We start from the raw sequence: 21,024 nt of genomic DNA, 5'->3' as shown, positions 1-21,024 counted from the left end.
TCAGCAAGACGTTCACTGACTGTTTTCTCTTTGCTTATAATGAAGAAGCATACGATCAAGTCTTTTCATTATGAAAATTGTTACAGACCTAGGAAACAAAAACATCTGTAGAATAATCTATTGTCAAAAATAAAATCAGATCGAATTTTAAAATTGTATGTTTATTGTGCATACAAAAGAACAGTTGGCAAACTTGGAGACCTCAAACCAAAATGGTTAGAAGTCTGTGCACAGCAGTTACAGCACCATTTATAAAACGTAAGGGAGAAAGTATCTTCACCCTCTTTTATAACTGGCTATTACATGTTAACATTCTTTATAAGAAAAGCAGACCAGTTGTCGATTTGTCTACACAGTAGGCACACCCTTATCCTTAGGGGATCCTTTCTAAGACCTTTCCTATACATTCATACCTATGATAAAGTTCATAAATTAAGCACAGTAAAAGATTAACAACAATGACCAGTAATAACACAGAATAAGTGTATGAGTACACCAGCATTACTCTTGCGCTTTGGGGTCATTTTTAGGTAAAATAAAGGTGACCTGAATACAAGCACTGCAATACTGGGACTCATCTAGCAGCCTCTGAGGTGACTAATAGGCATGGGACATCTACAGCATGGATCCACTGGACAAAGGGATGATTTGCCTGCTGGACAGGGAGGCACAGGACTTCAGATTTCATGATGCTACTCAGAATGGTGCACAATTTAAACCATGTGAATTGTTTCTGGAATTTTCCATTAAGGTTGACCATGGGTTACTGAAACTACAGGAAGAAAATGGCAGATAAGGGGGGACTACTGTAGCTAGTAAGTTTGATTTTACCAAATCATGCCGACAAGGCCTTGCATTTTGTTTTGTTTGATTAGAACTAGCATTTCAGGGAAATCAGGATGACTTAAGTTTTGGCTATGTGGCTATGGGTGGTTGATCTTGGGGTATATCTAATCTTTAACATTATACCATCTATCCAATAGAATTCCCTAAAACCAGAACAACAGTTTTGGACTATTCATATAGAATCAACTTTGTCATACAGAAAGCTTTTATTGCAAAGTGAGTTTACATGTGATACATGACTTGTAAGCAACATAAAAAGTTGGTAGTTTTTATTAGCTGCAGGAGGGACTTTGAAATGGTTATCTGAATAGTGATCAAAACCTCAGAAAGCTTTCTCTTCATCTTTTCTGACCAGACAATTCCACTGCTCAAAAATCCCAATGAAAAATAAAGTGACAAACTAAAGACAGAGTACAATGTTAGTTTCTGGAATTTTATTATTTTTAATACATACATTTCACAAACAGAAACCCTCTAAAACCACACACAATTCCACAACCAAATGTTTCAATTTTATCAACATTCTTTAACTATTTACACTGTCTTTCCTCAACAAAAGTGCAATCCAAGACATCTTGACAAGAAATCTTTACTGACAAGAATTTATTTTTGAGCTGGTTTTAATGGAGCCCATCCATTTTATTTTCTTTCAATTACCTGGAATATTTAGTGAACAAGACATAAAGATGAACTGGGTTAGGCAGCATCCTATTATAGGAAATAAAACACTAAACAAGAACACTTTCTCCTCACTTCCTTCCCAATCTCCAATGAAAGTTACTTAACAGCTGCTACCAGGATACAAAACAGAAAAGCAAACTGGAGTTCTTGACCTAGACACAGGAGAACAGACTGTGTATTAAGCATCAATCTTGCAGGACTAAACAAAAGATTTTAGCAAATTAGTTTTGGTGCTCTAATAAGGTACATATAAGTCTTATCTGTTAGTTTCAGAGTTCAAATACCTAATAAGATTCTTTTTTGATGAGTTAATTTCCCCCCAACATATATGAAAATAACTTTTACTCAGAAAATGAACTTCTTTCACAAAACCTAGAAGTTAAAGGGCATTTGAGGAAAGCTCCTCTGTAACTAGAATAGGAAAATTCACCCAACTCCCCAACTTCATGGCACCGTATCTCTTTTAAAGTATAAACCCATTATATCAACTGCTTCAAATGTAACAAGAGAATGAAGAGGTGAGATGGCCTGAAGAGAAAACAATCAATCAGAAATTGTACTCTCACTAAACTAAAGCAGATCACTGTATTTGTTCAAGGTATAAAACTCTTAAAAATAAATAATTAAAAAATATTGAGAGTAGACGAAAAAACACTTTGAAATTATTAGTCACTCTTCAGACTGCTTCATTTTACTGAACACTATTCATCAGAAAAACAGAAATTGGATCTCTTGGGTAACTAATATTCTTTTAGTATCCTAACTACAACAAAAATAATAACCTTTTTTGATATATTCCAATTCCAATCAAAGTATTCAGGGCAAGCCTGGGGTATTAAGGTCAGTAGATTTCCAAAATAAGATTTATCTTCATGGTGTTGAAGACTCGATTATATTTTATTCCCAAATCAACCAAATTTTCCCTCTAGACAAGAATGAATCGCCTTAAAGGCGAAAGATATTCTCAGATATGCTTCATGCTTTCATTATTTTCTCTATAAGTAACTGAAGACATCCATAGAATCCTTAATTTAGCATTGAAATAATGTCCAAGAGTAAACTTTATCCAATTACAGTAAAATCTCATCCTGTTTATTGTTCAGGGGGTAGAAAACCATCTAAAAAGGCAACATGGAACACAGCATACACTACACCGACAGTAGTTCTAAATTCAGGAGCTTGCTGAATGCAATGTATAGGTCAATTGTAAGCTTCAGAAAAACAATATAAAGCAGGTTTCACTATAAAATTTTAGGTGGGTTAAAGATCAGCATCATCAATATTTTACTATTTAAATTCAGAAATAAAATCCAAATGGTATTACGAGGACAAGAGAAACTTAGCACTTTTTGCATCTGGGTACATGAGAGAATCAATAAGGAAATAGTTAATTCACCACTACAGCTTTGTGCATTAAAGACAAGTTTGCAGAAAGCTATGTCTTACAATCCTCCTCCTTTAGTTGCATCAAACACTGTCAGTTCAATGACTTTCTACCTCTTATAGGCATTTTATGCATTTCTTCCCACTGAAAAGTTTTTTCAGATGATCAAACACTAACCTAGATGCAGCAAACCAAATCATCCAAACCGAAAGATAAAAACTATTAGTCAATAACATTGGTTCTTTAATGCTGCATTGCTTCAAACACAACATCAAATACTTCATATAGAACTGAAACTCAGCCGGGCGCGGTGGCTCACGCCTGTAATCCCAGCACTTTGGGAGGCCGAGGCGGGTGGACCACAAGGTTAGGAGATCTAGACCATCCTAGCTAACATGGTGAAACCCTGTCTCTGCTAAAAATACAAAAAATTAGCCGAGGGTCGTGGCATGTGCCTGTAGTCCCAGCTACTCGGGAGGCTGAGGCAGGAGAACTGCTTGAACCTGGGAGGCAGAGGTTGCAGTGAGCCGAGATCGCACTACCACACTCCAGCCTGGGTGACAGACCGAGACTCCATCTCAAAAAAAGAAAAAAAAAAAAAAGAGCTGAAACTCACTTGCAGTATTGCCTAAATACTTCTGAAAAGAAAAAACACACAGGAAAAAAAAAAAGGTATAAACCAAATGAATAATATAAAATGTTCACATCAACCCCAAATTTGGCTATTCATAAAATGATTTTCAGCATTTTTAGCATATATGCACATCATACATGAAATTATGAAATTAACTTTTGAGAAATCATATTCCAATTCTATAAGGGTATAGGATGTCAGTCTATTTAAAGCATTAAAATCTACTGAACCAAAGGCTGTATTTTGGAATGCCCAATGCTCTGACTAATCAAGTTCTATATATATGATCATCTTTTTTCATCAATAGTAAGGTATCATGGACTTTTTAGAATGGTCTATTTTTCAAACGTACTGCTATGCATTACAATCATTGATTTTCCAAAACATACTTAAAAAAGAAATAGTAAAATTATTTTCTTCATCATCTTTTCATACTTTTTTTTCCCTTCCTTTTAAGGTCAAATCTTTGATTTTGGAAACTCAGAACTGAATGGGTTAAACATGGCCATAAGTAATTTTGAGGACAATAAGTGTGGCAATTATTGGTTCTGAAGCTCACCAGTTAGGTTCTGTGGCTGATTTACCTGTGAGAAGAATATGACACCAAATGACACTTCAACAGTGCAACCTGTAATAAATCATCACTGCCCAAATCATGTTATTCATGGGTTCTCCTTAAGAGCTATTTTACCAACTTCAAAGACACAATTCAAATGATTTGAGTTCTGCCTTCTTGCATTATTTCCAAATTCATTTCACATATTCTGTTATAGGTCAGTTTACCTAAACATAATTTGCAACACTAGTATCTTTCATATGTCTTACAATTTGGATATTATTTTCAGCACGAAAAATGAATTGGCAAATTACAATAGCGATAGAAACAGCACTTGTGCCACTTTCAGATCACCTGTCAGTGTGAGTAAACTGCCTGCCCATGTGTGCTAAACACTAGGCTGAGATGGACTAATGCACTATTAGCTCTCCAGGCACAGACTTACATTCACTTGTCACATGTTTTTCCAAAGGCCCAAGGAAGATCTAAAAGAAGGTTTTTAGAAAGTTAACATTTTAGTAAGACTTTCCTTCCAACCCCTATCAAGCTCTTAGTTTATAACCATAAATTCCTTTCCTAAATTCACCCCATCCTCCCCACCATCTTAAAGCTGCATCAAAGACTCTTGGTAAGAGTGAACCCCGACCCAAATGCACAGGATTACCCATCTGGGCTCTGGTCAAAACCACAGACTAACACTCGGGAATCAAGACAGGGCAAGGGCAGCCCCTATTTCAGTGGCACACATACAACAAAGTAACTCTCCTTTAAATTAGAAAAGAAATTAATGTCACAGAATGTTTCCCTATAAAAGATATGTAATAAAGTAATAATATCAATAAAATAGCTATTACTAAAGCAAAGCTTTCATCAATAAGCTTCAAGAACTTTGAAGGAGGAAAATGGCTTCACGAAGTGGTAGTCCAGGTTCCCACAGTGTGGACACTGCTGGACATTGCTATATTCTGAGAAGTACTGCATTCCGATCCTCACGTCGATCACCGGCTTCCCACAGTGTTTACAGTTCAGGCGGGCCTGGGGGAAACAGACACCATCAGCCACAACACCCCTCCACTACCCAACACTTGTCAAAGCCATCCAAACCAAAATGCTGGGAAACTGATCAAGGGCTTCGTAAAGGATCCCTTTTATTACCAAAAACAGGGAAAGAGGGTATGCCTGAAAGACTCCCAACTTCTCTCCTGATATGCAGCACTGCTAGTTGTTTCACCTACTTATGAGAAGAAAATTCTAAACCAGTACTGCCTAACTGAAGTTCCCTAACTATCAGAAACCCCTCCCCCTGGATTTTAAGACAGTGGCTGAAGCTGACTTCCCTCACCCAAACCTCCACGAAACGTCTTTGAAATTTCATTTTTCATTCTACTCTATATAAAACTTGCATTTTCTTTGATGTAAAAATAAAATTTCCCAAGATACTCAAGTAAAATTAGCAATCCAGGAAGTGCGGTGCTGGTCTGAGGCTTCTGGAGTTCCCAGCACCCTGCATCTTCACTCATGCCTAGCCTCTCCTTAACAGCACAGTCCTGGAACCTTTCAGCAATGGGTCCAGGACTGAAGTGAATAACCAGAAATTATAAATAAAACAGACTAAATTTAGACTCATTTTAAGAACGTACTTAAAAAGTATAATCTCAACTTGTTCTCAAAATACTCCTGGGAGGTAGGTAGTATTAGCTGACTTTTAGATAATGCAACTGAGGCACATGTGATAAAGCACCATGCCCAAGACCACACTTAGAAAGCAGCAAGGCTAGAGTGAACCAAAGCAGCCTGCTGATCCTCAACCACTGCAGGAACTACTTTTCTGTAACCTGAGATAAACACTCTTTTAACTATGTAATCTCTCTGATTAAAAGTGTGATTCTGAGCAAACCTGTCTTCACCCTGTTATGCCTTTCTAAGAATCAATTATTGCCTATTTTTGGCTACATCTTATTGAAGACTTCTCTTGATTCATTAGCAGCGTCTAACACTTGTATCCTCACAGATTTTTTTAAAATGAATAGTAATCGAACATATTTTCCATTTCAGTAGGGTGCCAGAAAAGAAAGGTCTGGGCTTCAATTGTTTTAAGGAAGAAATACAGGGCATGGTGAATACCAAGAGGCTGGGTGTGGCAGGATGCTGTTCTGTTTTCCTTCCTAAAGACATGGAAATAATCTCATTGCCTTTCAATGGTGTATCAGAAAGAACACCAGAACAGGAGTCACACGGTGCAGTCATGGCTGTGACACAACGTATGTAGACCTGGGTAAAACATCCCAAGTCTGTAGGCCTCCATTGTATGAGGCAATAAGGAGGTTGGTCTAGATCCCAGGTCCTTTCCAGTGCTAATCTTCTGAGTTAACAGGCTCAAACGTTCTTTCGCTTCCTTATTTCTTTAATTTAAAAGATAATCCTCCACGCTGTGTGTGCAGAGGGGAGCTACGTCCTCTGGTTTCTCTCATGAGCTGGCATCAAGGCATAATAACTATCATAAAATGCTATAGTGAATAACTACTGATAACAGTAAAGATATTCTCTTTACAAAAATCAAGCCATAATGCTAAAGACATAAAACTATACAGTAACTAATAAAGTATATATCAGCTATTTGCACTACAAAACCAGGCTGGAACACTTTAGAGCAAAGAAAAATTTCTCTCCTGCCCATGATAGTATCAAGGAATTATATAACAAGCTATTTTCTTCCCCAAGCACTTGGAAATAAAGCAAGATATTTCCAAGGATTTTGTCTCCTGTGATTCTATAGGTTATTTGTGTTTTCATATGTGAATACCTCCCTCTTTTTCTGATGACAGCTAAATTTCAGATGTTCTCATAGCATGAGACAATGCCTCCTTTTAGTAGTGCTTTAAGGATTATAACCTCAAACACCTTACAAGACAGGCAATTCCTAGATAACTGTGCTATCCCACAGAAAGAAAACGACAAGAAAATCCTGTCTATTTAAGAAAGTGACTTTCTTCCTTTTAAGTAACTTTTTTTCTATTATAAATTTAGTATAAGCTAATCATACAGAATCTTAGAAAATATACTCAAGGAAAAAGAGAACTAAAGGCATCTTTCAGCCTCCTACCTCTGAGACCATCTGGTAACAGGTTAGCAATTCCCTTTTCATGCTCACTTACTTACAAATGTAAGCATATTATTATGCCATTTTATAACCTGTTCTTTTGACCTAATATACTGGAAATGCTTCCCACATAATTATATATTATTCTATACTATCCCTTCTAATGACCGCATAGTATTCCACTAAATGACTACATTACAAGTAGTAACTCAGCCATCATTGCTAGACTGAATTTCTTCTTTATTGCCAGAAGCATCTTCCCTACATTCACTTGGGGACAGAAGCCTAGTATCACCCACTGCTCCCTCAGTGTGTTCAATACCTACCTGACAACATGGAGAGGCAGCCAGGATGTCGTAGGTGTACATAGTGCCCAGCTGGTGCCAGCTGCCATCCCACCGTGACTTACACTTGATGCAGATGATCTTGTGAACCCCTTCCAGGCAGTCCACGCACACCGCATACAGGTGCATGAGTCTCCCTGTGCACAGAAGACACAAGGCTCTGAGTGGCCATCATGGAAATCACGTTTCATCTCCAAGGTGATAAAAAATGTTTCATCTACCAATTATAAGCAAAGATTTTATCTTTTGGATAAATATAAAAAGAAAAATCAGTATTTAGTACACAAGCTGTCCTTTCAGGATAATGATGAACTACTAGTTATTGTCAATAAAACATGTATTTTAAGTTCAAGCATATTAAAAACTTGGCTTCAATTTGCTTTTCCAAAAGGTGCTGCTGGACTTACATAATGGGTCCATCCAAATTCAAGTAACAAAAGCCACATATACTCAAAACCAGCCTGTACTGTATTTATGCAGGACTTCCTGCTCAAAACTTTATGTTTAGCATATAGAGACTTAACCAATAACATTGGTCTTGTTACAAGCTCTCACCCCCTGACAAGTCCCATCATAAAAATCAAGTCTGTCTTGGGGACTGATAGCCCAGAATTACACCACAACCAAAATTACTATGTTAACTATCCTTGTTCTCAAAATGCTCAGCCATCACTACATCTAATTTAGGAACCAGAATTGTATCTTTCTTGTAATTTTTTAAAAGAAGTTCAACGTCCTATTCACTGAGCTCTTAAAAGTTACAACATGATCTCCCTCCATTATTTGATAACATCTTAATGTTTATAAAGGAAAGATGTCATCCTAGTGTATATGGAAGCATCACAGTTTAAATAATTAGGGAAGAGTCAGAATGCCCAGAATCTGCCCAGGGAACATGTAACAGCAACATTTCTGCTCTCTGTGTGGGACCCAGGGCGCTTCCCCACATAAAAAAACTACCATCAGGAGAACACATAATCCTAAGTGGCCTCATATTCAGAATGTGCTGCTCACTGCCATCAGTCAGACTATGGGTCTTCAGCACTCAGCAGTAAGGACCAACCTGCTCCCTACCCAATGGAAAGGTATATATGTTCCATCAACAGTACTTAGGGGGAGCCCTTCGTTTGCATTTGCTTGCATGACCCCCTTCTTCCTTCAGTGCAAGGACCATGTCTTATTCAACCTTGTAGACTCAGTGACTATCACGATGTCTGGGATGTGGAAAGCACTTTATAAATGTTATGTTGGGTAAATGGATGGGGCATGTTAACAGCCAAAGACAGCATAACTTTGGGGGCCTTTATGCCCAAAAGGGGAAGGATGACAAGAACTTCTTGAAATGCCGCCCACCTCTGCTCTGTGGCATTGAAAATAAAAGGGTCTCACATGCCACATCTACTCTAGCCTTGAGGCATGTTAGGAAGTCCATTCAAGGATCCAGGAGCCACTGGAAACAACTTCATTTGCACTCTCCATCCTGCTTACTCAATGCAATTCCCAAACATTCACAGGTACAGAGGTCACAGCTAAGAAGGGTAAGGGCAGCCTTAGACACAGAAGTCAGGTGTTGCTAACAATGACCATAATGATGAAGACAGAGTAATTTTTACTAAGAGTTAACCGAGGGTATGGCACTATGCTACCAGCTCCATGTGAATCATTTCATTTAACCCTAACAGCAACATTACAAAATAGGCATTACTGTTGCTCCCACTTCCGAGAGTAGGAAGTGAGGCTTAGAAGCTGGGCAGCTTGCCCAAGTTCATGAGATAATTAAGTAGCAAGTCCAGACTGATCCATGTCTCTTGGATCCATAACCTAGAGGTAAACTCACAGGAACACTTGGTCTGGACTCAGTCTAGATTTGTTTCAGTTCTACTAAACATTGTCCTGACTACAGAGAATTTTGAATTTCTAAACCCTTTGTGAATTTAAACAAAAAGCCGATTCTCTGGAGAACAATCACATGTGGTTCAAGGTGGTAAAGAAGCCCAATAAGAACTTCTTAATTAGATCAATCTTAATAAATTATTAAAGCTAAACAAAACCTATCTTCAGAGGAAAAGAGAGCAAACAAAGTCCAGAGACAGAGTCCGGGGAAGGCAGTGAGGGGTAAAGCGCAGGGCGAGGGAGTAATAATCCAGAGAGGGCCACTGGACACAGCAAGTACTGCAGCACTGTGTCAGCCCTGCACGCTATGCAATCCTGTGGCCTGCAGTGTAGTGCGGCCGTTCTATTGGAGTTGAAAATGCTTTTAAAAACACGTTTCAGTTCTACTAAACATTGTCCTGACCACAGAGATGCACTTTGGGAGGCTGAAATGGGATGATCGTTTGAGGCCAGGAGTTCAAGACCAGCCTGGGCAATAATACAGTGAGACCCCATCTCTTAAAAAAGTTTAAGGCTGGGCACAGTGGCTCACGCCTGTAATCCCAGCCTTGGCCTTGGCCTTGGGAGGCCAAGGCGGGTGGATCACCAGAGGTCAGGAGTTTAGATCAGCCTGGCCAACATGGTGAAACCCCGTCTCTACTAAAAATACAAAAAAATTAGCTGGGTGTGGTGGCAGGCGCCTGTAGTCCCAGCTACTCATGAGGCTGAGGCAGGAGAATCACTTGAACCCAGAGGCAGAGGCTGCAGTGAGCCGAGATCGCAGGATTGCACTCCAGCCTGGGCAACAAAAGCGAAACTCCGTCACAAAACAAAACAACAACAACAACAACAAAGTTTAAAAAAATTAAATAAGCCAAGTGTGGTGGCTTGAGCCTGTAGTCCTAGCTACTGGAGAAGCTGGGCAGGAGCACTGCTTGAGCTGAGCAGTCCAAGGCTGCAGTAGCTATGATCACTCTGCTGCTTTCCAGCCAGGGTGACAGAGTGAGATAGAAAAGAAAAAAAAAAAAAAGAAAAAAAAAAAAAGAGAGAAGAGAGAAGGGAGAAGGGAGAAGGGAGAAGGGAGAGGGAAGGGAAGGGAAAACAGAGGAGGGCAGGGGAGGGGAGGGGAGGAAAGGAAAGGAAAATGGAAGAATGCATGGTCAGTAATTGGTGATTAAAGACATGATTTACATTTTCTTACTACAAATAAGATGGCATGGATTTCGCAAAGATGTGGCAATAAAAATGCCAACATGTGGTCAAGGCAATGATGACTTCTCTGGTAATAATTAAACACCCTGATCTTCAGGTTTTATATCAAATGTTCAACTTCTCAGTATCTTTGTGGTGCACATCTAATGTGCGCATTATCTATTTAGGTATGTCTATGTTTTGATGTGTATATACACACACACAAGTACTCAGGCCTAATTTTTACCTCTTTCTTCATCTGCTCCTTGCAAAGTACCCTCAAGATTTGGTCATGGGTTTATCATATCCTCCTTCCTTTTCTTTCTCTTTTCTTCCTATCCAAGAGCTCTTCCACCCTTAGAATTTTAACCGCCACTGTTACAAACTCCCCAGTGCTCAACTCAAATGCTTATTTTTAACCGTGTCTGCTAGACATCGCCACACAAAAGTCCCAACATCCCTTCAAACCCAACACTCACCAACCTCATCTTCTGCCCCCAAAACCAGGCCTTTTCCCCACCTTTACCTACCCATCTCCTTTCTCTACTCTTCCACCATTTATCTGGTCTAGAAACAATGTGAATTTTGTTTCTGAATTCACAAAATGTAATTTTTCTTTAAAATAACCTCTTGACAATATCCCCTCCCTTCCATTCTGTCCACACCTTAGCATTCTTTTATATCCTTGCATCTAGACTACAAAGTCTCAACTCTGTCTGTAGATCCCACCGCTTTCAAACCCCTTTCCTGTCCCTTTCCTCCACGTGACTGCCTGCTTTAAAAAAACATTGAAAACCTGTCCATTCACATTCATAAAGAACATATAACAAAGCTCTTTATTATGGCTTGAAAGTACTTCTGCAATCTATTCTCTCCCTATCTTACTCCTTTCCCACTCTAGAACACCCTTGGCTCCAACCAGTCCTCTCCCTATCTCCTGATCACAACCTGCCCTTCTTCTTTTTAACCACCCTTCCTTTGCTTGCAGGCACTCCCTCCTCATCAACAAACACCTGACCTGGGTAGACCCTCTGATTACCAAGATCCAGCCCACCTTCTGACATCAGCATTCATGCTGCCTCTTTTTATGAACCAAGCCAAAGGAGTCCCTTCCTCTGGAAATTAAAGGATACTTAATGTACATCATATCCAGGTGTGATACTAGAACTTGAAGCCTGGTAAGTTACATTTTATAAAAGCATCTTATCCTAAGATTATAAATTGATGACAAGCAAGAACTGATAGTACCCAGAATGTGTGAAATCCGTAAGTTCGATCAACTGATGAATGGATTACATGAAAATAATTTGTCCATCACAGATAGAAAAAGAACACTACTATTCTCATATATGCTGTACCCATATTCATCTTCATAAAAAACATTTCAAGTTTTATGATGGAGAAATAAAGGTGTTTCCATCCACTTCCCTCTAAAATTACCCCCAAACAGGATAAAAAAAACAAAAACACAAACTCCATCATGAAACAATGAAGTTATTTCAACCCTGAATCAAACTATATGAAGTCAGAAAGTGGACTGAGGGATAGTAAATGGTTAAGCTCTGAAACTGGACAAGCACTGGGGAGTTTGTAGGGAGATCATAGGGAGCAATAAATTACAAACAACCATAAATTCTATGCAGCACTTTCCATCAAAAAGCAGAGTATTTCAGCATCATCTGAACCTGGGCTAGACTTAGGACTTATGCTGATGAACAAAATGTGACAGGAGTGATGTTACTCAGTTCCAAGCTTAAGCCTCTAGAGACAGACTCTGCAGCTTCCACTCATATCTCTTGAATGCTATCCTGAGAGCACCATGTGAAAAAGTCCAAGCTAGCCTATTGGAAGATGAAACTATATGGAACATAAGACAAGCCATTCCGGCTGAGGCCCCCTAAGCCAACCTAACTGTCCTAATCAATCCACCCACAGAATTGTGAGAAGTCATTAAATTATCCTTTTAAACCACTAAGTTTTGGAATGTTCTGCTTTATAACAAATGCTAAAAGATATAGGGTAAAGTTAGTTACAATTCTCAAAATGAAAGAGACTACTCTCTGCCATTTCAGCCCCCTTTCCTTGCTCAGAAAGGTAGCACAGGAAATTACATACATGAAACAAGAAGAGCATGCTATTAAAAGGAGCTCTTGGAAATTAAAAATGTAAGAACAGAAAATTTTAAACTCCGTAAAAACACCAAAATAAAAAGTCAAGGAAATTTTCCATAAAGCAGAAAAAAGAGATGAACAGGGCCATGTATACATTTATTATATATCCTTTATTATATATAAAATAAAGGAGTTCTCCACTCCAACAAAAGATAATCTCAGGGGTCTAATATCTGATTAATACAGAGTTTCACAGAATTTTTTAAAAGTGAAAATAGGGTAGAGGAAATTATCAAAGAAATAATACAAAAACAAATTTCTCCAAATGGAAGATGGTAAGTGTATAGAGCCAAAGGGCCAAGAGAGTGCAGAAAGCACAAGAAACAGAGAAAACTATGTAAAAGACCAGCATATTGTGAAATTTCAGAACATTAGGGATATATGAAGAAAATCTTAAAACCTTCATGGAGGGGTGGAGATGGAGGCAAAGACAGGAGTAAGAGTAACATCAGACCTCTCAAAATAATGACATTGTAAGATGGGAGACAGTAAAGAAATGTCTTCAAAATTCTGAGGAGAAAATATATATAACTTACAAGACTACAGCCAGCTAAATAGCAATGGAGAGTGAAGATAAAATCAAGATATTCTCAGATGTTCAAAGTCTCAAATCACCTATTCCCTTTCTCAAAAAGCTCCTGGGGGATGTTTCCTAAAAGCTGAGAGAATAAACCGAGAAAAAATAAAATACTGAGATCTAGGAAACAAGATTTTAAAAAATAGGACAGAAATGAAGGCATTCCTAGAAGGACAGCTACGTGGTGCATCAGGTCCTGAGTGCACCAGGACAGGTAGAAGCAGGAGGGTAAGAGTCTCCATGAGGGGTATTTTCAGGGGCAAAATTTTTTTTTCCAAAAAAATCTGACAGGTATGTGGAAATGTTTCTGAAAGATGGTTTATAAAGCTGCTGGAGAGTGAGAACTAGCCATTAAAAAAAAAAAAAAAAACTATGCAAATGAAAATAATCAATTAACCCTAATAAAAACAAAACGAGTCCTAGAATATACGGTACTATATAATAAGAAAAAACCCCATACTTCTTGGCTCAATATTAAATATATATTCACGTTAGTAAACATTAAGGATTTAACCAAGAATTGTGGTATCTCATGCTGGGAGGAAAGAGGAGGGGATGCACAGTCATCCACCTTCAAAGCCAGTCAATAAACAGATAATAGGTAAAACTGGAGAATGAAGACAGCAGTATTTACAATCATGATGTTAAAAACTTGAAGCATAAGCTAAGGTTTGAAAATGTTTGTCTGGGTACTGACACAGCAGGGTTGGCGGGAAGGAGACAGATGGGGATATATCATTTTTACAACAAGCTTTTTAGCACACATTTAAAGTATAAACATGTTATATGTGATGCGTCTCACCTTTATGGAAATTCAGTAGTTGTACATGAACTGACAGATTTCTTATACTAACCAACCTCATGTTATTCAATTTATGGCTGAAACGTACTAAGTCCTTACATGTCATCCATAGGAATAATAAGCTTCCCCATCGCCCCTCCCTCCATCCACCACCACCAGGCTAATGCCTGAGCTTTCAATAATCCTGTTTACCTTTTGCTGCTATCAAGACAGTCTCATCTTTCATAAACTTCAAAATTAATTCAACTAATCTAAAAACACCTTGGCCCTTTTCTGACCACTGCTTTTCCTCATTGTTATAAGGATCAAAGAGGATGCACGGCTAGTTGGACCCATTAAACAGGTTTACAGTAAGTGACAAATATGCAACAACTCCACTAACTTCCTTCCCCGTTATGCAAAACCACACGCCAGCTATCCTCTCTTCAAATGACAGAACACACACACAAAATTATCCACTAGGACAACTGTACTTGGTACTGCAACATCAGAGTAAAAATTCACCGCATCACTGGGTGAAGCTGAAATATTCAAATGTTACCTAGCACCTGACTAGAACAAAGAAACAACATTGGTGAAAACTAAGCCAAAATAGAGCAATCCGTCTTGTTTGCTGTTTGGTTTTTAACAAACAGAAAGCAGGCAAGGTGAATTAACACCTATACCTTGAAGGTGACAAGGAACATCATATTCGATCTCATCATGTCTCGACGGGCTTAGGAACAGAGTTCCATCCACCAGTGGGAATTGTTCGAACACCGGGAGCGCCCGGTGGCACAGGGCACAGTTTACTACATTTCTGTGGCTGGCACTGAGCGCGGCCAGAATGAACTTCCGCAAGTCCTCCCCCTGGCCCACTTGGGCATCGTCTTCCATGCGCACGTGGAAAGTGTTCAGCTTATGCCTGGGGATGTGAGTGAGGAGCTCGGAGAGGTCCAGCCGCCGAAGGAACTGCACGGGGGTGTCGAAGTGTCCCCCCCTGTGAACTGACAACCCCGCAGGGCTGTAATCAAAGTGGGCATTTCTGAACACATGGCCCCCGGCCATGGCCTTCTTGTGAGGCTCCAGATGGATGGCGTTCTTTAAGAACTCCCCGAGGTATCTGGAGGAGCGGGGGCCGCTGAAGTGGGCGGGAGAGAGGATGGAGTAGCCCGTGGGTGGGGACTGGCCCGGGGAGCCACCGGGGGAGCGGGCACCGTAGGCCGCGGCACTCACTGCCTTCTCCTGGGAGTTCTGCCGGTCCATGGAATGCCGGCGGGGGAGGTCGTGGCTCGGGCCTTTCTGGGGCTTATTTGGCGGCCTGCACTTTTTTGCCTCCTCCGCCGCCTCACCAGGGGGCCTCCCTGTGTTCTTCTCGGAGCCAGACTTCTTCTTTTTCTCGTCCTGCATCCGCTTCACCTGGTACCAGTCTGTGTCCTTCTTCAAGTGGCCCTGGCCACAGCGGCAGGAACAGAAGCGGAAGGCCAGGTCGTAGCCCTTCTTTGTCCACATGTTCTGGCGGCACTGCTTCTCGTTCCAGCTGCGCGCACGGCCGATGCAGTTGAACTGGACGAGGATGCTGCTCTCCCACTCGTAGAAGCACTGCAGGTGCATCCAGGTGCTGCAGGGGCAGTGTTCGTTGTTGCACACCACCTTCTGGTAGTCGTCCTTCTCCAGGTCCACAGGCCTCCCGAAGCTGCAGATCAAGGGAGTGGCACATGGGGCTTCTGGGGGAGAAATAGAGAGAGAACAGATTTCAGGTTTTTGGATTAGGGATACTCAACCTGTACTTGCAACAGTATGGTGCAAGGTTTTTCTAATACATGAATATAATGAAAGGCAGTTCCAGGGTTCCTTTAAAGATGAATCACTCCAGTGAACCAAGGAATAATACGATGAAGCTACTTAATCAACCAGTCCGGTGGAATCTCTAAAAAGGGCCTTCAAAGCCCTTCATCCCGACCTTTAGGCTGTCCTGAATACCAGAAAGATGCTGAAACATAGACGAACTCATGCCCATTTCTCATCTAAGGTGGTCTGACACCTAATGTCAGGGATATTGGATCAAACTAATTTGTTGGTTTAAACAAAATTACAAAGACAGGCTGTGAAGGAAAAAACCAGAATTCTTCCAAAGCTATCAGGACAGGAAGTGGGAATAACATAGTTGTACTCTATCTTAAGTACATGTCCCACACATGGTGCAAACAGCCAAGCTGGTTCCCAGAAAGGACAGAAAGTAAAATGGACTAACCCAATTCTTAAGAAATAAACGTGATTCATGGATATGGGAACTCCACTGATTCCTTATAGCTATTCAATGATAACTGAACATCCGAACTTAGAATTTATTTCTAAAATGTCAAAAAGACATGATAGAGTCAGTGAAAAAAAAAAAAAAAAAGTGGTTGCCACGGGGGGTGGGGGATGAGCAAGTGAAACACAGAGGATTTTTAGGGCAGTGAATCTATTCCTGATACTATAATGGCAGATACATGTCATTATACATTTGTCAAAATCCATAGGATGTACAACACCAAAAGGGAACCCTAATGTCAATTATGAAATTAAGTGACAATGATGTGTCAATGTAGGTTCATCGATTATAACATATGTACCATTCTGTGTTCATAGAGGGGGAGGCTGGAGGAGGGCAGGAGGTGTATGGGAACACTCTATACTTCCAGTTTTCCTGTGAACTTAAATCTGCTCTAAAAAATAAAATCTGTTTTTTTAAAATGAGAAATAAAAGGACATGCATGTGTAAGTCCCAGTTCCATGGGACACTAGCTGTGTAAAAGTGAACTGGTTATTTCATCTGTTTAATCTTCAATTTCCTCAACCCTAAATGGGCGTAATTATAGTAGCTACCTTATAGAGATTTTCTGAAGATTAAATAAGAAATGCTTATAGAGTTTAGCACAGTACCTTGCACATAAAGGATTATTAATGTAGTTGCTGCTGTTCTTGTCATTAACTGACTGTGACACAGCTTGGGATATTTTTATTTATAAAAAAAGCTGTGTAATGAGGTGGCCAGAGGTGGAAAGGGGCTAAGGCAGAGATGGCAAAACTGACCAAATATGGGGCCAAACAGAGAGACTGAGAGTCTCATAGTGCAGGACCAAGGAAGCATACCTGTTGCCACAGGCCCAAAAGAGTGGCTGCCAGTTGTATGAGCGGGGGCTGGTGCGGCTTACAGGCCGGGATGAGAAGGGTGCTTCAGGGAGTCACACAACTAACAGACTTTCCCACTTGTGTCTTGGCATTTCTACAATTTTCAATACAATTCATCACTCCCTTACACTCTTGCTTGCATTTCCATAGTGTTTTATACCATGCAGTTCTTTTGCCTCCTGATCCCCAAAGTAAGTACTCTCCAGGACCAGTACTCAGCATTTCTCTCCTAATCCTCTAAGCAGAAGCTAAAAACTACATCACCACTTCTTAATGAGGGCACTATTATTAAGTGCCCTCTTCCTGTAATCTGGACAATTCTCTTCCTGTAATGCACTGGACGGCCCAGTCCAGCGCACTGCAGGAAGCATCACTGGGCCTGAGCACTCAGTATCTGTAGCCCACCTACCCCACCTTCCCCATCATGATACCCCCAACGTTCGTAACACTTTCGAAGAGCCCCGTTGGGGGGCAGTACTACTCTCCCAATTGGGAACCACTGGGCTTGGTCATGAAGCAGTTTAGATTATGTGTATAGATGACAGAAGCTAAAGTCAGACTCCCAGCCTCAGAGTTCTGCTCTAGAAAGCTTCCCCGGTGGCAGAGTGAGGCACAGGACTGGAAGTAGGGAGGCCAGAGGGAGGGTGCTGCAGGTTGAGAAATGATGAGTTCCTGTGCTTCAGGAGCAGCATGAGAAGACGCAGAGAGAGAGAGAGAGAATGCTGCTGGACAGCAATGTGGGAGCGGGGCAGGGAGGATGAAGAAGCCTTAGGGCTGCCCTATTTAAGACCCACCGACTTGGAAGTGCCTGTGCACCACGGAGGTGGAGAAGACATGAATTTGACTGGAGTTCAAGACAGCTAAAGCTGTGAATACAGATGTGGAGTCACTCACCCACAGATGAGGGTCAAATCCCTAGAACTAATGAGATGCCCAAGAAAAATGTGAGGAGTGGGCAGAGACCAGAGGCCGGGAAAAGAATCCTGGGATGCAAGGACTGGAACCAAGGCTGGAGAAGATTCCCCTGCAGAGATTGGTAAGAAATGAACTCAGAATTTACTGAAAAACAAGTCAGGAGAGAATTACATCCAGGCAGTCAGGGGACAGCGCAGTGGCTCACACCTGTAATCCCAGCACTTTGGGAAGCCGAGGAAGGTGGATCACCTGAGGTCAGGAGCTCAATACCAGCATGGCCAACATGGTAAAATCCCATCTCTACTAAAAATACAAAAATTAGCTGGGTATAGTGGCACACACCTGTAATCCCAGCTACTCAGGAGGCTGCGGTGGGAGAATCGGGAGATGAAGGCTGTAGTGAGTAGAGACTGCGCCACTGCACTCCAGCCTGAGTGGCACAGTGAGACTCCCTTTCAAAAAAATAAAGAATGGAGAACTGCAAAATGTCCCAGAGCACCAGGTAAATCAGTGCTTCTCCACCTCTGCACTACAGACATTTAGGCTGGATCATTCTCTGTTGTGGGAGCCATCCTGTAAGATGCCTAGCAGCAACCTCACTGTCCATCTCGCAAAAGCCAGCCCCACTCAGTGTCTCCAGGCACTGCCAGGTATCCCCTAGGGGGCAAAATCACCCCTGGTTGAGAACTCACAGGATGCAATAAGCCTGAAAAGTCCCAACCAAAATGAGCAGTGAGCCAGGGCACTGTCTCCTCAGGGATGATAGAGGGCAGGCAGAGGTGGACAGTGAGGTGAAAAGGCAGAAACAGGGAGACTCTAGGAAACTCTTTCCAAATGGTAACTGTAGGGCAGGGAAAGAGCATGGGCAGGGACAGAAGACAGCAGAGGCTGAGCCTTAACCATGTTCATGAGCTCAGGGAATGCAGGCCAAAACCTCAAGACAGCTTAAAGACATATGAGAGGGAACAAACCATGTGACTCCTCTACTCAACAACCTTCCCAACCTTATCCCTGCACACTGAACCACAGACACAACATTCCACCAAATCAATCAGCAGTGGGTGGTGGCAATGTGGACCCATAAAGCCTGTACAAATATCAGTTCTGTCATACGTTACAATTATCCCCTTCAGGTGTGGGATTCCAGGGCCTTGGTAAAATGGCCCTAAACCAATTTGTCTACCTCTATGTATTAATATTTGATCACCGTGGCTTCCCCTTAATCTTCATTTGTCCAAATCCCATTCAGCCACTGACAGCAATTCACAGTTCAGACTCCGCAACCAGACTGCCTGAGTTGGAATTCAGGCAGGACCATTTATGAGCTGCATGCTCTTGGACAAGTTATTTCTCTTTGTGTCAGTTTCCTCTGTATAAAATATAGAAAACAACAGAATGTACCTTCAATGGTTCAGAAGAATGAAATGAAAAAAACTATACACATGAAGTACTGAGAAAGCACCTGGCATCTAGTAAACTTCCTCTCCACTCTTAGTGCTTCAAGGCCCACCTCTCTACACACCAATTTTATCAGGATTGCCCCCGATCCTGAGTCCAACCCTTCCCCTCCCCTCCCCGATGGTCTGGCCCCAATCTTACTTGAGTCCCTCATCGTGGGGACCCTCTTCATAATCCTCACCAGCTGACAACTCAGGAAAGGAAGCCTTTTACTCATCTTAGTGTTCCTGGCACCACTGGGCCCAGGCTTTGTACAACTCCAGTGTTGAATGAAGTCGCATTAAAGACACTGGCTCACCAAATCCACACATGACAAGAGGAGCAGAAGGGAAAAAGAGAGCTGTAATCCTAGACAGACAGACCTGGATGTACTCAAGCACACCAAAAAGAAGTAGAAGAGTGGTTGAAACTGAGTAAATTCACCAGTCACCTGGGCTGTGACTTTTAGAGGCCTTTAAAATGTTAATTGGTCAATTATTAAGTGTAGTTTTTTTAATCTTGATCCTTCAAATGAAGAGCCTTGAAGTGAATGTCACTGAAATGTAACCACAATAACCAAATATTACTAATCCAAGACCAATAAAATCAAATTAGGTCAAAGGAAGATCTAACTAACATTTGCTTTCACAATATTCCAAGTGTAAATGCTGAGACTGACTTGATATTTATTTGAAAAGTATTTTCACATTGAAGAAAGGTGTATTAAGAGAGGAAAAATTCTGTATCTTTTCAAAAAGCAGCAAATACATCATTTAACCAATACTGAGCACTTCCTACATGCCAGGTCTTGAGCTAAGAGCCCTAATGGTCTAACAGAAGCGCACGCATGGAACACAGACAAGGTACCACAGCTGTGCCCGTCCCTGTCCCTTTAACAGTATTTGTCATGTTCACAGCCATGCTCCACTGTTTCCTAACCAGCAAGCCTCTTCCTTGTATAAAGAGCCCCCACTCTAACTTGCCAGCCCTGCTTGTTTACAGTCAGCCACTTTGATGTGGCCTTGCGGGTAGGCTTCAAAAATAAATACAAGGCCAAGAGCATGTTAAATATGCCCAGCAATATGCACAACAGACACCTCACCCTATTACACACCAGCAGGGCGAGGCTCCCAGGGAGACAGGCAAAATGGGGTAACAGGGTGGGCCTCGGGAATAGTCAGAGGACATCTGACAATGCTTTTGCCGAGGTGTGTTGGCCTCTAAACTCGGACAGTATTTCCTTCAAGGCTCGGTTCAAACATACTTTCCTCCCTCATTAGCACTGCCCCCCCGCCCCCCTCCAACACACAACACACACACACACACACACACACACACACACACACACACACACACAC

The 21,024-nt window shown here is 41.2% G+C and overlaps 1 protein-coding gene across 1 annotated transcript in view; it reads right to left on the bottom strand.

Moving 5' to 3' along the window:
• Positions 1 to 1,258: 1,258 nt before the first annotated feature.
• The window catches only part of HECA (hdc homolog, cell cycle regulator), a 45,488-nt gene continuing 25,722 nt past the window's right edge, over positions 1,259 to 21,024 (bottom strand). The window contains exons 3-5 of the mRNA XM_031935548.1: positions 14,824 to 15,864; positions 7,528 to 7,682; positions 1,259 to 5,136 (exon numbers count right to left, since the gene is read on the bottom strand). Coding sequence (XP_031791408.1) covers positions 4,972 to 5,136; positions 7,528 to 7,682; positions 14,824 to 15,864 — 1,361 coding nt within the window. The 3' untranslated portion in view covers positions 1,259 to 4,971. The remainder of the gene's footprint in view (positions 5,137 to 7,527; positions 7,683 to 14,823; positions 15,865 to 21,024) is intronic.

Source organism: Piliocolobus tephrosceles, chromosome 5 (genome assembly GCF_002776525.5).
Source record: "Piliocolobus tephrosceles isolate RC106 chromosome 5, ASM277652v3, whole genome shotgun sequence".
Taxonomy (NCBI): Eukaryota; Metazoa; Chordata; class Mammalia; order Primates; family Cercopithecidae; genus Piliocolobus; species Piliocolobus tephrosceles.
Note: the sequence above shows the minus strand (reverse complement) of the source record. Positions and strands in the feature narration are given on the sequence as shown.